The 10,631-nt window shown below is 47.4% G+C and overlaps 1 protein-coding gene across 4 annotated transcripts; it reads left to right on the top strand.

The window, feature by feature from the left end:
- Window positions 1–553: 553 nt before the first annotated feature.
- On the top strand, window positions 554–10,392 carry LOC108926207 (rhophilin-2-like). 4 transcript variants are annotated; one of them, XM_018738792.1, is made up of 16 exons: window positions 635–689; window positions 2,084–2,199; window positions 2,313–2,779; window positions 2,904–3,032; window positions 4,231–4,306; window positions 4,847–4,924; window positions 5,012–5,136; window positions 5,304–5,470; window positions 6,604–6,791; window positions 6,989–7,145; window positions 7,311–7,433; window positions 7,512–7,706; window positions 7,909–7,985; window positions 8,559–8,705; window positions 8,976–9,134; window positions 9,416–9,737. In XM_018738792.1, exons 4-16 carry the CDS (start codon window positions 2,956–2,958, stop codon window positions 9,635–9,637), a joined length of 1,791 nt encoding a protein of 596 aa, XP_018594308.1. In that variant the 5' UTR covers window positions 635–689; window positions 2,084–2,199; window positions 2,313–2,779; window positions 2,904–2,955; the 3' UTR covers window positions 9,638–9,737. The 4 variants fall into 4 exon arrangements, with proteins under 4 accessions (XP_018594304.1, XP_018594305.1, XP_018594308.1 ...); XM_018738788.1 differs by lacking the exon at window positions 2,313–2,779 and having other exon boundaries at window positions 554–685; window positions 9,416–10,392; XM_018738789.1 differs by lacking the exon at window positions 2,313–2,779 and having other exon boundaries at window positions 554–685; window positions 7,314–7,433.
- The last annotated feature ends 239 nt before the right edge of the window (window positions 10,393–10,631 follow it).

Genomic DNA, 10,631 nt, shown 5'->3' with positions numbered 1-10,631 from the left:
CTTGCGTCATCGTCAGAGAACTGAACTTATTATGTGAGATTTTAGACATTTTTGGAATGATTGTGGCCAAGTAACGCAAGGAAATTACCACCTTTACCTGCGGAACCCTCAGTTACTTTAACTACTAGAGTGCGAGATGTGCAGCAGTTTGTGCGCGAGACACGTTAGTAACTTTTGTGTGTGCTTCGCATGTGCGCGTGGCTCCCTCCCACGGTCCGGAGACTGGGAGTGAATACTGCCGTAGCAGTGTCTTTGTGTGTGCGTGCGTGTGTTACCTTGCTCTGTTGTGTATGTTGGTAGGTAACTGTAAGTACTTTACTGTCTGTGTGTGTGTGTGTGTGTTACCTTGCTGTTGTGTACGTCAGTAGGTTGTAAGAGAATGTCTTTGTGTGTTTGTGTGTGTGTTACCTTGTTGTGTACGTCGTTAGATAACTGTAAGTACTTTATTATACTGTACGTGTCACTGTAAGCGGCACTGGAAAAACGCATCCGCTACGTGCTATATAATAATAACCATTACGCCAACCGCTCGCGGTCGATGACGTCACACGCTCAGGACGAGGCGAAGAGGGGCCCTCTTGAGCTCGAGCGCTGTGGTAACGCGGTACCTGAGGCGCAAGTGCCCAGCTGCGACATGACGGAGCGACGCGGGAGCGGCGGACGGGAACGCGCCTCCTTTCTGAAGGTGGGTGAGTGTAGACAGCGGGACTGGGGGTTAAAGCGGAAGCCGAAAGCCATGATTTGTCTAATTTAGCGTCGCACTTTTTGCCTTTTTTTTTAAAAAAAAAAAAAAAAAAAAACTCGCGCTGTTCTAAGTGTAAAAAAAGTTGTTTGTAAATTATTAGTACACGAAACGCCATTCATCACAGAATGATGGAGCACAGTACTATTCAGTCAGTGTTAGTTAACAGTGTGGTTCTCGGAATATGAGTGTACATATATATATATATGATAAGACAAACCTGAGGCGCTTCAGCGCCTGTGCGCTCGTGACGTCGCTGAGGAAGATACTCGAACCCGTGTTTGTCCCGCACCGCTGGGTTCTTTCCAGAATCCAGGGTCAAGATTTTGCCTCATTTGGCCTTTGGAGGGCCTCTCTGTTTCACCACCACCCCTTTGTCTGTTTTTACAGAACAAAGGACACAACAATAAAATTATAATTAAATGTGGGTGTAGTCCCATCTGGTCTGGGGGGATTTTGGCAGTGCTTCTGTCGACATCAAGTTCTCAACAAGTTTTAATTTTTCTTTTCATTTAACTAAACTTACAAATTGCCACACATGTGTTTGATGGTCCTGTAAGAATTTGTGAAACTTTGACAGGAGAAATGTACATATTCTACTGTTTGGTATGAATGTACTGATATATTCACTGCTTTAGAGTCACTCTCTGCATCTTAAGGTCCCCTTCTGTTGATGTCATGAACTCATTGTGTTTTTCTGTGAGATGTGCGTCGCTTTGGAGAAAAGCATCTGCTAAATGAATAAATGTTCACGTAATTCACTGTTCTGCACGTTTGCCCTATTCGATGGCGACTTCTCAGTCGACACCCAGGGCTGCATGGGAACCGGACTGTGGTATTAGCTTTCACTAAGGTGTGTTATTAATATGCGGTGCCTTCATTCATAAGTGTGTTCCTGATGACCCTTGTGTGCTGTGGTTCTGAGCCGTGCCGCTGTGAGCATTTTGTTCCGGTTCTTTCTAAATGTCTCGGGAGCCTCCGAAGACCACAGCGGACCGCAGCGACCAGTCCCCTTCTCAGTCCTTCTCGTTGGACCCCTGGGGTAGCGATGCTGAGTCACAGCCTTCTCCCCTGGCCTCTCCTCACTCTCACACTGTTAAGAGCAAGAATAAATCGAGCAGTAGTTCATATCCATAAATTCCCATGCGTTCCACTTGGTGGTGCTCTGCTGTCTTGCATGTGTGGACTTGCTGCTCGGCATCTGCTGAGACTTCCCCAGGAGACGAGCTCTCGCTGCGCTGTGGGGTATGAGGGCAGATGTAAGGTTGAAGTCGCTCGAGTCGATCAATGCAGCGAGCGGTCCTGGAGTCACCTCGTGTTCCCTCTCGCCCGTTTCCGCAGGGATGCGATCCCCTGGCGCGGTCGGGACGCAGCAGACTGCAGAAGGAGAGGGTCCGTCTCAACCAGCAGATCGTCAGGCAGATGAGGATGAGGGCCGGCGCAGAGAACCTCCTGCGGTATGTGTCCAATCCTGTGCACAGGCGTAGAGTGTGTGTGTGAGTTGTGAACCATGGAGTGTGTGTGTGCTGAGGATTAGGGTTAGGGTTAACCCTCTCTGTACCCCCTGCAGGACACCTCCGGTACACAGAGCTGAAACAGTGGACCGTGATTCATTAAGCTTATTTAAAACATGGGTAGGAAGAGTTGTGATGATCTGACTGGTGTAAAAGGATGTCAGTTCCAGGATGCTGTCTTCTATTAGCACCCAGTGGGTGAGCGCAGACCAGTCTTTCTCACATAGGTATTGTTTCAGACCAGGTCCTTGTGTGATCACCATGACATGTTGTTGTCCTCTTGTGGGCCATAGACCCTTACTGAACCCTCTCATCGTGATGTAGAATGAAAGGATCAAAATGGCTTTCTTCTTCCACACATGGTGTGGTAAACACACAGACCAAAGCTATGTGCTCTGGTCTTTGCAAGGTCTATGGATGGAGGCGTTGATGTGTGTCACAGATCCGTGACTATTATTTTAACCCTGATGAACAACACTGAGCACCTTCATCCCCAGTGCTCTGAGCAATAATAAGGTGACAGGTTAGCCTCCTTGTCTTCCATCTGGACCATTTTGTGTGTGCGCGCGTTTGTGAATGCTGCTCCCATCCCCTCTGGTCTCTGTCCGTGCTCATCTCTCCTTTCAGCATCTGCTTCTGGTTTCCAGGGCAACCACTAACACTAAAGTGCATGATGTGGTTCTCCTGGAGCTGAGCTTCATGAACTCCACTCTGCAGCTTCTGATGGAACAGCTGGAGGCTCTTAACAGCTCCATAGAGGTCTATCAGAGCAGCCAGTGAGTAGCTCCTCTTTCACCCTTTGGCTTCAGATTCCAAAGGACGCTCGCCTGTTTTTGGGTTCCGACACTAAGTGATGTTGGGACAAGTGTTTTCTCATGAGAGCTGTGTGTGGTTACTGTAGCTGCATCTCACAGTCATCTCCTCCCCCTCAGCAGTGGGGACATGTCCTTCTCTTGTGTGGCTTGCTATAGATATTGGTCTCTTTTTGAGCAGTGTTTTTATTGAAAGGTTTAAACTCTTGTGTTGCTGTGCGTGACATGTTTAATGAAACTAGTAACGCTGTAACATGTCTCCACACCATTCACTAAAGAGGTTCTAGCCTGCAGAGAGTGCTTTGCATGTGTCTGTGTGTGTGTGTGGTATGCATCTTCGCTGTTTGCAGAAAGTAACATGTGAATGTAAAACAGAAACGTGAGCTCTTAGTATGCCTTATTGGTGTCGGAGCCCAGTTGCTGGGGGCCGACCTGTAGACCCACTTAACCTAATGGAGGAGCTGCCTTTACAAGGACCTTCCATTAACTCACTAAATGTTAAACCCTGATTTCATCCAATTTCTATCGGTTTTCTGCCCAGCCTGACCAATCAGTTACATTTAGTAATGGTTGGAGGATGTCAGATCTCTTATTTGCGGCATCTGTTCTCTCGACCTCTGTTTCTCTGCTCACAAACATAGCTGAACCTTCTTGAGAACTAGAACTCTTTTTCCTTCTCCCGCCCACACAGCTGAAAATGTCCTGAAATATGTCCGTGGAACACATTTGTGTGCTTTCCAGTTAACTCTGTGCTCTTCAGCATCTGGGAAAACCTCTTCACACTTTATTTTGCCATCAGTGTTACTGCAGTCATGACACCTTGACAGAGTGCTCCTCCACAATGGAACAAAACTCACCACTTACAGTACAGTATATTTGCCTCATGTGAATGGTAACTGACCACAGAGCTAAGAAGAAATACAATGACCTTGCTTATATCCAGTGCCCCCAGGCATTTGCTCCTGTGCTGGAGGCTTTTAGCTCCTCTGAGGGACCTGGGATCATCCAGACTTTGGGTCTACACCATACATTATGTGAACATCCCACACATCCACGAGCTCCTAGCAAAGTGTTCCAGTTTTAATATTTCAGGTGTGTTTGCAGTGGTACAGCCCACAGTTTAACCCTGTTTTCCCTAAGGTTATTGTCTTGCTTTGTGCAGAAATCCAAACAGCACCCCCTTGATTGCCCTGGGCCTGAAGGAAACCAGCGAGATTGACTTCTCTGGTCCTCTCAAGGTACAGTGCAACATCACACATTTCATGGAAATATGAGCCAATGTCTCCTATTGCTAGCTGTGGCAGCAAGTGCTTTTCACTGAGATTTTAACACCAGTATATGAGCATGTGCTGTAGAAGGTAAAAATTCATGTTTTTGAAGTGTGAAGTCATCAGTTACATTTGCATAGGGTTTTGACACAGACTTCTGCAAAACCAATGTGAAGTGTGAGCAACACCTCTGTGGGAGGAACTGGACAGGAGAGTATAGAAACGCACAGGTGTCTGAAATGTTGCAGAAGAGCTGTAATGGCAGGGTGCCTCATTTCTTCGTCGCATTTGTTCAAACACTGAATATGACCAAAATTCACTTGTCACAATGTGTATCCTGTCTGCAGTCTCCCTGACTGCACAGCTGTCACATACTCTGTACCCACTCGGGGCTTTGATCACATATCACACTGTCACCTCTGGTGTACTGGTGTCCCAGAAGAAGCAAGAGCAAGTAAAGCCTGGGGGATGTCAGATATTATGCTGAAACTGTCCATTTGCGTGTGACAGACCATCATCCAGGAGCATTATGGAGAAGATGAGTCCAGGTTTGAAGATGAGATTTGTGACCTTATGGACTTGCGGCAGGTGCAGTATGTTGTGCCTTTAGCGTGTGACCAAGTGCCTGCATGGTGTTCTGCGTCAGACTGATGTGTCTTGTGTGTGCGCGCACAGGCCTGTCGCACTCCCAGTCGCAGTGAGGCTGGCGTTGAGCTGCTGTCCAGATACTTCAGCCACCTGGATCTGCTTGAGAAACGCTTCTTCCCCCCAGCTCAGCACACGGGCATCTTCTTCACGTGGTACTCTCCCAGTGTCACACTGCAGCATTTCTGCTCCCTTGCGTAGCAGGGAGTGAGCGATGGCGCTCTGAGTTTCAGTGCAGTACACAGTGAAACACAGCTTGCATATATGGCAGTGGAGAAGGCAGAGCTCTGTGACAAACAGCTTCACAGTTGTCTGTCCGTAGGTATGATGCCTTCACCGGTGTGCCCATCTGTCAGCAGAACATCAGTCTGGAGAAGGCCAGCATACTTTTCAACATGGCTGCGCTGTACACGCAGGTGGGCGCACGCTGTGAGCGGCAGAGTCACAGCGGCCTGAAGGAAGCCGTCACCGCCTTTCAGAGAGCAGCAGGTGAGCAGTTGAGCCCAGAATATGTGTCCATGTGCCACACAGAGAGTTGATACGTGTAATAGTCCAACTCTCGGACCAGAGGTTGATAACGGGGACTTGCTTGGGGCTTGGCAGGATTGGCACCACTAAGAGAGTAGGAAATTGGTGTGTGTGTCACCCTGAGCAGCTCCTAAGCTGGAATTGAGCTTTTTTGCTGTGACCCATTTACTCATGATGTCTGAACTCTGTGCCTGTCAACAGGAAGGGTATGATTGGGGCAGCATGGTGGCACAGCAAGTAGTGCTGCTGTCTCACAGCGCCTGGGTGGTGCGAGAGGCCGTGGGTTTGATCCTCGCTCAGTCTGTGTGGCGTTTGCATGTTCTCCCCGTGTCTGTGTGGGTTTCTTCTGAGTGCTCTGGTTTCCTCCCACAGTCCAAAGACATGCTGTTCAGGTTCCCCCATTGTGTGTGAGTGACAGAGAGAGTGTGTTCCACTGATGTACGGATGAGTGACCCAGTGTAAGTAGTGTACCTAGCAGTGTAAGTCACCTTGGTGGATAGGGTGTGTGGGCTGATAACACTACATAGAGTTCATTGGAAGTCGCTTTGGAGTAAAAGTGTCTGCTACATAAATAAATGTACTCGTATCCACTTATAACTGAAGCAGAATTTCCATAACGGTAACTTTTTAAGCTACAAATGCAGCCCTTCAGATTAAATATCATGTTCATTTTATGGATATTTTGTATTACTGGTCATCTTTTCCTTTATTTAAATGGCTGCCCATACATTACATATACAGTACCGTGTTTTGGTGTGCATTATAGCACCATAATAAACAAAAAGTGTTTCCTGTGAAGTAAAAGCTTTCAGTGATAACCGCCCACCTCTCCACAGGGTGGAGCAGTGATTATAGAACTGTACTGGTTGCCTGTCTGCATTTTGACACCTTTCAGAGTCAAGCTTGCGTGTTGAACATTTGTTGGACGTGGAGGAAACCGGAACACAGTGGTACAGTAGGCACCACACGTGTTCTTAGGCCCAACTGGTAAAGTTTGAAAATACAGTATTATGTGGAACCTGCTGTGTGTTAGCATGTTCTCCAGGACTCTGTAGGTGGAACACAGGAGAAATGAGGCTTCTGGGGTCCCACAGGAGTGCTGAACCATCTGAAGGAGATGTTTCCCCACACGACCAGTTATGACATGAGCCCCCGCACTTTGAGCACACTGGTCTGCCTGATGCTCGCTCAGGCCCAGGAGTGTCTGCTGGAGCAGGTGGCGCTCTCGGTCATCCGTAGTGACTTCCTCTCGCTTGTCCGCTTGGCCCAGGAGGCTGCTAAGGTACGGGTTGTAAGTGGCTGGAGATGTTAGTTGAATAACAGACGCTCCAGGAGGAACAGTGTTTGGTCTCAACAGGAAGTGAATTTTGAACCAAAACTTGGCTAATGTTTCTTAGTTACTTTGTTCAGCATTTTTGATTTGTTAAACTAAAACTGTAATGAAGATCACATTTGAAATGCCTCCCCCCCCCCCCACAGGTTGCAGAGCGCTATGACCAAGTCCACCAGAGCATGGTGCATGTGCCCCGTAAGGACCTGACGCCTGGGTTTTGGTCCTCCATGGTGCAGCTGAAGAGCACCCACTTCCATGCACTGGCTCACTACTTTGTGGCTGTGCTGCTCATGGACCACAAGCGTAAGTGAAATGATATCGCATCCTGGTTTGATTGTAGTCTGATTCTTCATCATCAGCCAGTAGCTCTGGTTAGGGTACCCAGGCTGTGGTCTAGGCAGAAGCTCCAGCCCCTATGTTGATGGGCGTGATCACTGTTGAAGAGTCATACCTGTGCTTCTGTGTCAGCAGTGAGCTCTGGCACTGAGCTCGCCAAGCAGGAAAATGCCCTTCTCCAGATGTTTGCTGCTGTGCCGGAGGGACATCCTCCTGGGAGCCTCCTGTCGGACCAAAAGCTGCGTCAAGACGTTGGTGCGTTGCTCAGCTTCTCTCAGCAAGTTGTTGCTGGTTTGCCATGTCTGAGGGCCACTCCCTGTGTTCCAACTGCAGGGAGGGCCCACCTGCACAGAGCCCTCAAGGACCATGAGAAGGCTTTGTGGCTCTGCACCCAATGTCAGCACCTCCGGCGGTTCGACACACTGCTTGGCATCCTGCAGGCCTGCCGGAACAGCTCTGCCGAAAAGCTCTTCCACAGCGGCTTTGACGGAGACATCGTACATGGCAGAGACCCGCCTGATGTTGTTCGTGAGTTGCCAGGACGAGCACGCACTCCTTGTTCACAGTGATGCGCCGACGTCACTGATTTTACAGCTCTGTGCTGCTCTAATGCCCTTTTAATACCCTTTATTTTCCTAATGCAGTTATTTGGTGATATTTTCATGCTAATATAGGAAATGGCCAGCAGATGTGATTTATTTTTGTTTTAACAAATCTCTTTTCCTCCCAGCTAAAGCTGATTACGAAGCTCAGCTGGAACAACTAATACTGACCAAACTGGAAGTGAAAGACTTATTTCGTAAACTGGTGAGTTTTTCAGCTGTGAAAAAGGGTGCAGCAGGAACTCCCTGTGTCGTGTCTTTACTCCTTAGCGCTGTAGAGGGAAAACTCATAAATACTGCCTGCTCTCGTGTGTATTTCTGCCACTATCTCTGATTTGTTTGTTCACTAGGTGATGCCTTTCTCCACTGCGACTTCATATCGCTGAGTTATGAAAAGGATGAATCATCATGAATGTATTTTAAAAAAAAAAAAGTATAACCAGCAACTTTGAGTACGATGGCAAGGATTTCTACCTTTAGCATGTGTTTTAGCACTTTGAGAACGGTAGCAGAGTAACAGCTCAGATAAATGTTTTGTCATTTTTGCGTTGTCAGATTTGACAGAAGTTATGGATTGGAGATAATATCTGTAAATTAATAAAATATGCACTTTTTCGGAGTTCTTCCGCAACTTGAAGGGTGCCGGAGCTCCGGAAATGGGGAGTCCCACATTAAACACGCTTTTAAGAGGTCCATTCATGCTACGGGTTCCCATGGACAATGGTCCTGGTTCCCTGTGCTGGGTTGCCATGGTTATTGCTCTGCTCCTGCTTTTCAGGGCCCCCTCTCTGTGTTCTCAGCGAGGCAGCGGTGGACAGCACCTCGCAGCGTCCAACTGCGGCCGGGGAGCCAGGGCCTGGGCTTCTCGCTGCGGGGAGACGGTCCTGCACAGGTCCAGGCACTGCAGCACCTCAGCCCAGCTGCGGTACACGTCTCACACATGTACACACACAATCCCACACTCACATTCCTTCAGGGGTTCTAGTGCCTCACAGGATATATATCCAGGGCTGTAACTGGCTACGAACTGAAGAGGATCAATAGACGTATATGTATGAGTAAGACAAAGGTCCGTAGCTGTTCAGTAAGAGATATGAGGAGCCTGAGACAGAAGTAAGGCCCAAGCACGTCCACTGTTGCCTTTTGTGTTCTGCTGCCTCTCCGATAACTTGTCCGACTCCCGCGCTGGGAGAAGGTCGCAGGGCTCCAGGAGGGGGACTATGTGGTTGCGGTGGCCGGTGAGGACACCAGGTGGAGGAGTGCGAACGACACGCTGACCCTTCTGCAGAACCTGCATCACGAGAGCATAGAAATGCAAGTGATTAGCATGATGGACAGTGTCATCTCGACGGTGGTGAGTCTCTCCCACAGCGGCCGCCCATAGAGTGGAACTGCAAGGACTTTACTCTGAAGAAAGTTCTTAAAAAGAGAAGTTGGGAGGTGGATTTTGATCATTAGCTTATAGCACTTCTTGGCATTTGAGGTATACGATGAGTGATCGATGGATGGTTTTTACTCTTGGTGATGCTTTTGTGTTCCATATGCTGTTTCTGTAATTAAAAATGTTTTAAAATATAGTAGAAATAAGGAAAGCCTTGCCTTTTCACAAGAATAACGTGAAATGGTCTCCCTCAGCCCAATAAGAGTGCCACCTACTGTGGGAAGACGTACTCCATGATTTGCCTCGCCCTTCACTATCAGGACAGCAGCTATAAACCAGGGAAGGACTCCAAGAAGACTCCCTTTTTCAGCTGGGCTGCAAAGACCAAGAGAAAGAGTAGCAGCCTACCCAGCATGCACTGCATCCGGACCATGGGCTCACAAGCCCTTTTGGCATCATCCGCAGCTGCACACTGAACAGACATCTCCTGCATTGCCTGTGATGGGAAGGGCAGTAGGGACATACTTTCACCCCAGCAATGTTGTGTCTTCCAAGGGCTGCTGTGACACATACCAGTTTTATTTATTTTAGTGTTTTCTTCAAATAATGTCTCACATTTGATAATGGAACCCAGAAAATATGGAATTGATCATTTATAGTGAATTTACTTTTAAAATCAGGGTTATTTTGACTTACAGGGAACATATATTGATTTTCTTAATTGTTTTCAGCCATGTGATTTTATTTTTTTTATATAAACTGAGTTTAAAAGAAATTCTAAATCCACCAGAGATTAATATTGGCCATTTTTTCATGTTTTTATATAACTGCACTTTTGCCGTTTCCCTCTTTTCATGAGTTGGAAATCCGTGTTTTGATAATCTGAGCTTCCTCAATTCATAACATCAAAGTCAAGAGAGACACTTAAGAAAATTACAATAGGAGAAATTTGCTCTTTGAGAAGTGAAGTACTTTGCTGCTCAAATATGTATTTTTTTAGTACTCGGTGCTGCTTTTTATCGTTTGTGTGGCATTATAACATAGCTGAGGGATGACGGTGATTTTAATGTGATCATTTTACCTTGGTCCTCTTGTGCGCTGTTAACTCGCTGCTGTTCTTCTGACCTGCCATGGCTGGTCCTTTATGTTCACTTTTATTCTAATGGTTCAGGTAGCACTTTGCATTTGTAGCAGCACACCTAGTCAATTAATTCTTACCACTTATTCCTGAACAACAGCTTAGTTCTTTGCTCTCTGAATCATTTGCTACATTTATTTCTATGTTAATAAATATTGCATCAGTTTTTTTTGGGCCTCTTTTTTGAATTTTCTCTGCATGCTAACGTTGTACAGTGCAGCTCTTCTGGCATCCAGCTCTGGCAGCAAGGGAGGGGTTGCTGCACACGTTGGGGGGGGGTCCACTCTGGCTCTTCCTCCTCCACACCGATGGCGCGCGACCAACAATCCTCT

This window comes from Scleropages formosus, chromosome 7, assembly GCF_900964775.1.
Source record: "Scleropages formosus chromosome 7, fSclFor1.1, whole genome shotgun sequence".
NCBI lineage: Eukaryota > Metazoa > Chordata > Actinopteri > Osteoglossiformes > Osteoglossidae > Scleropages > Scleropages formosus.
Note: the sequence above shows the minus strand (reverse complement) of the source record. Positions and strands in the feature narration are given on the sequence as shown.

What these genes read in the sequence shown, in the direction of transcription:
- LOC108926207 (XM_018738788.1), top strand. Translation starts at nt 635, where the DNA reads ATGACGGAGCGACGCGGGAGCGGCGGACGGGAACGCGCCTCCTTTCTG. An exon ending in GCTGCTCATGGACCACAAGC is followed by an intron (nt 7,146 to 7,310) that starts GTAAGTGAAATG and finishes CTTCTGTGTCAG; the next exon opens with CAGTGAGCTCTGGCACTGAG. An exon ending in AGCACCTCAGCCCAGCTGCG is followed by an intron (nt 8,706 to 8,975) that starts GTACACGTCTCA and finishes CGCTGGGAGAAG; the next exon opens with GTCGCAGGGCTCCAGGAGGG.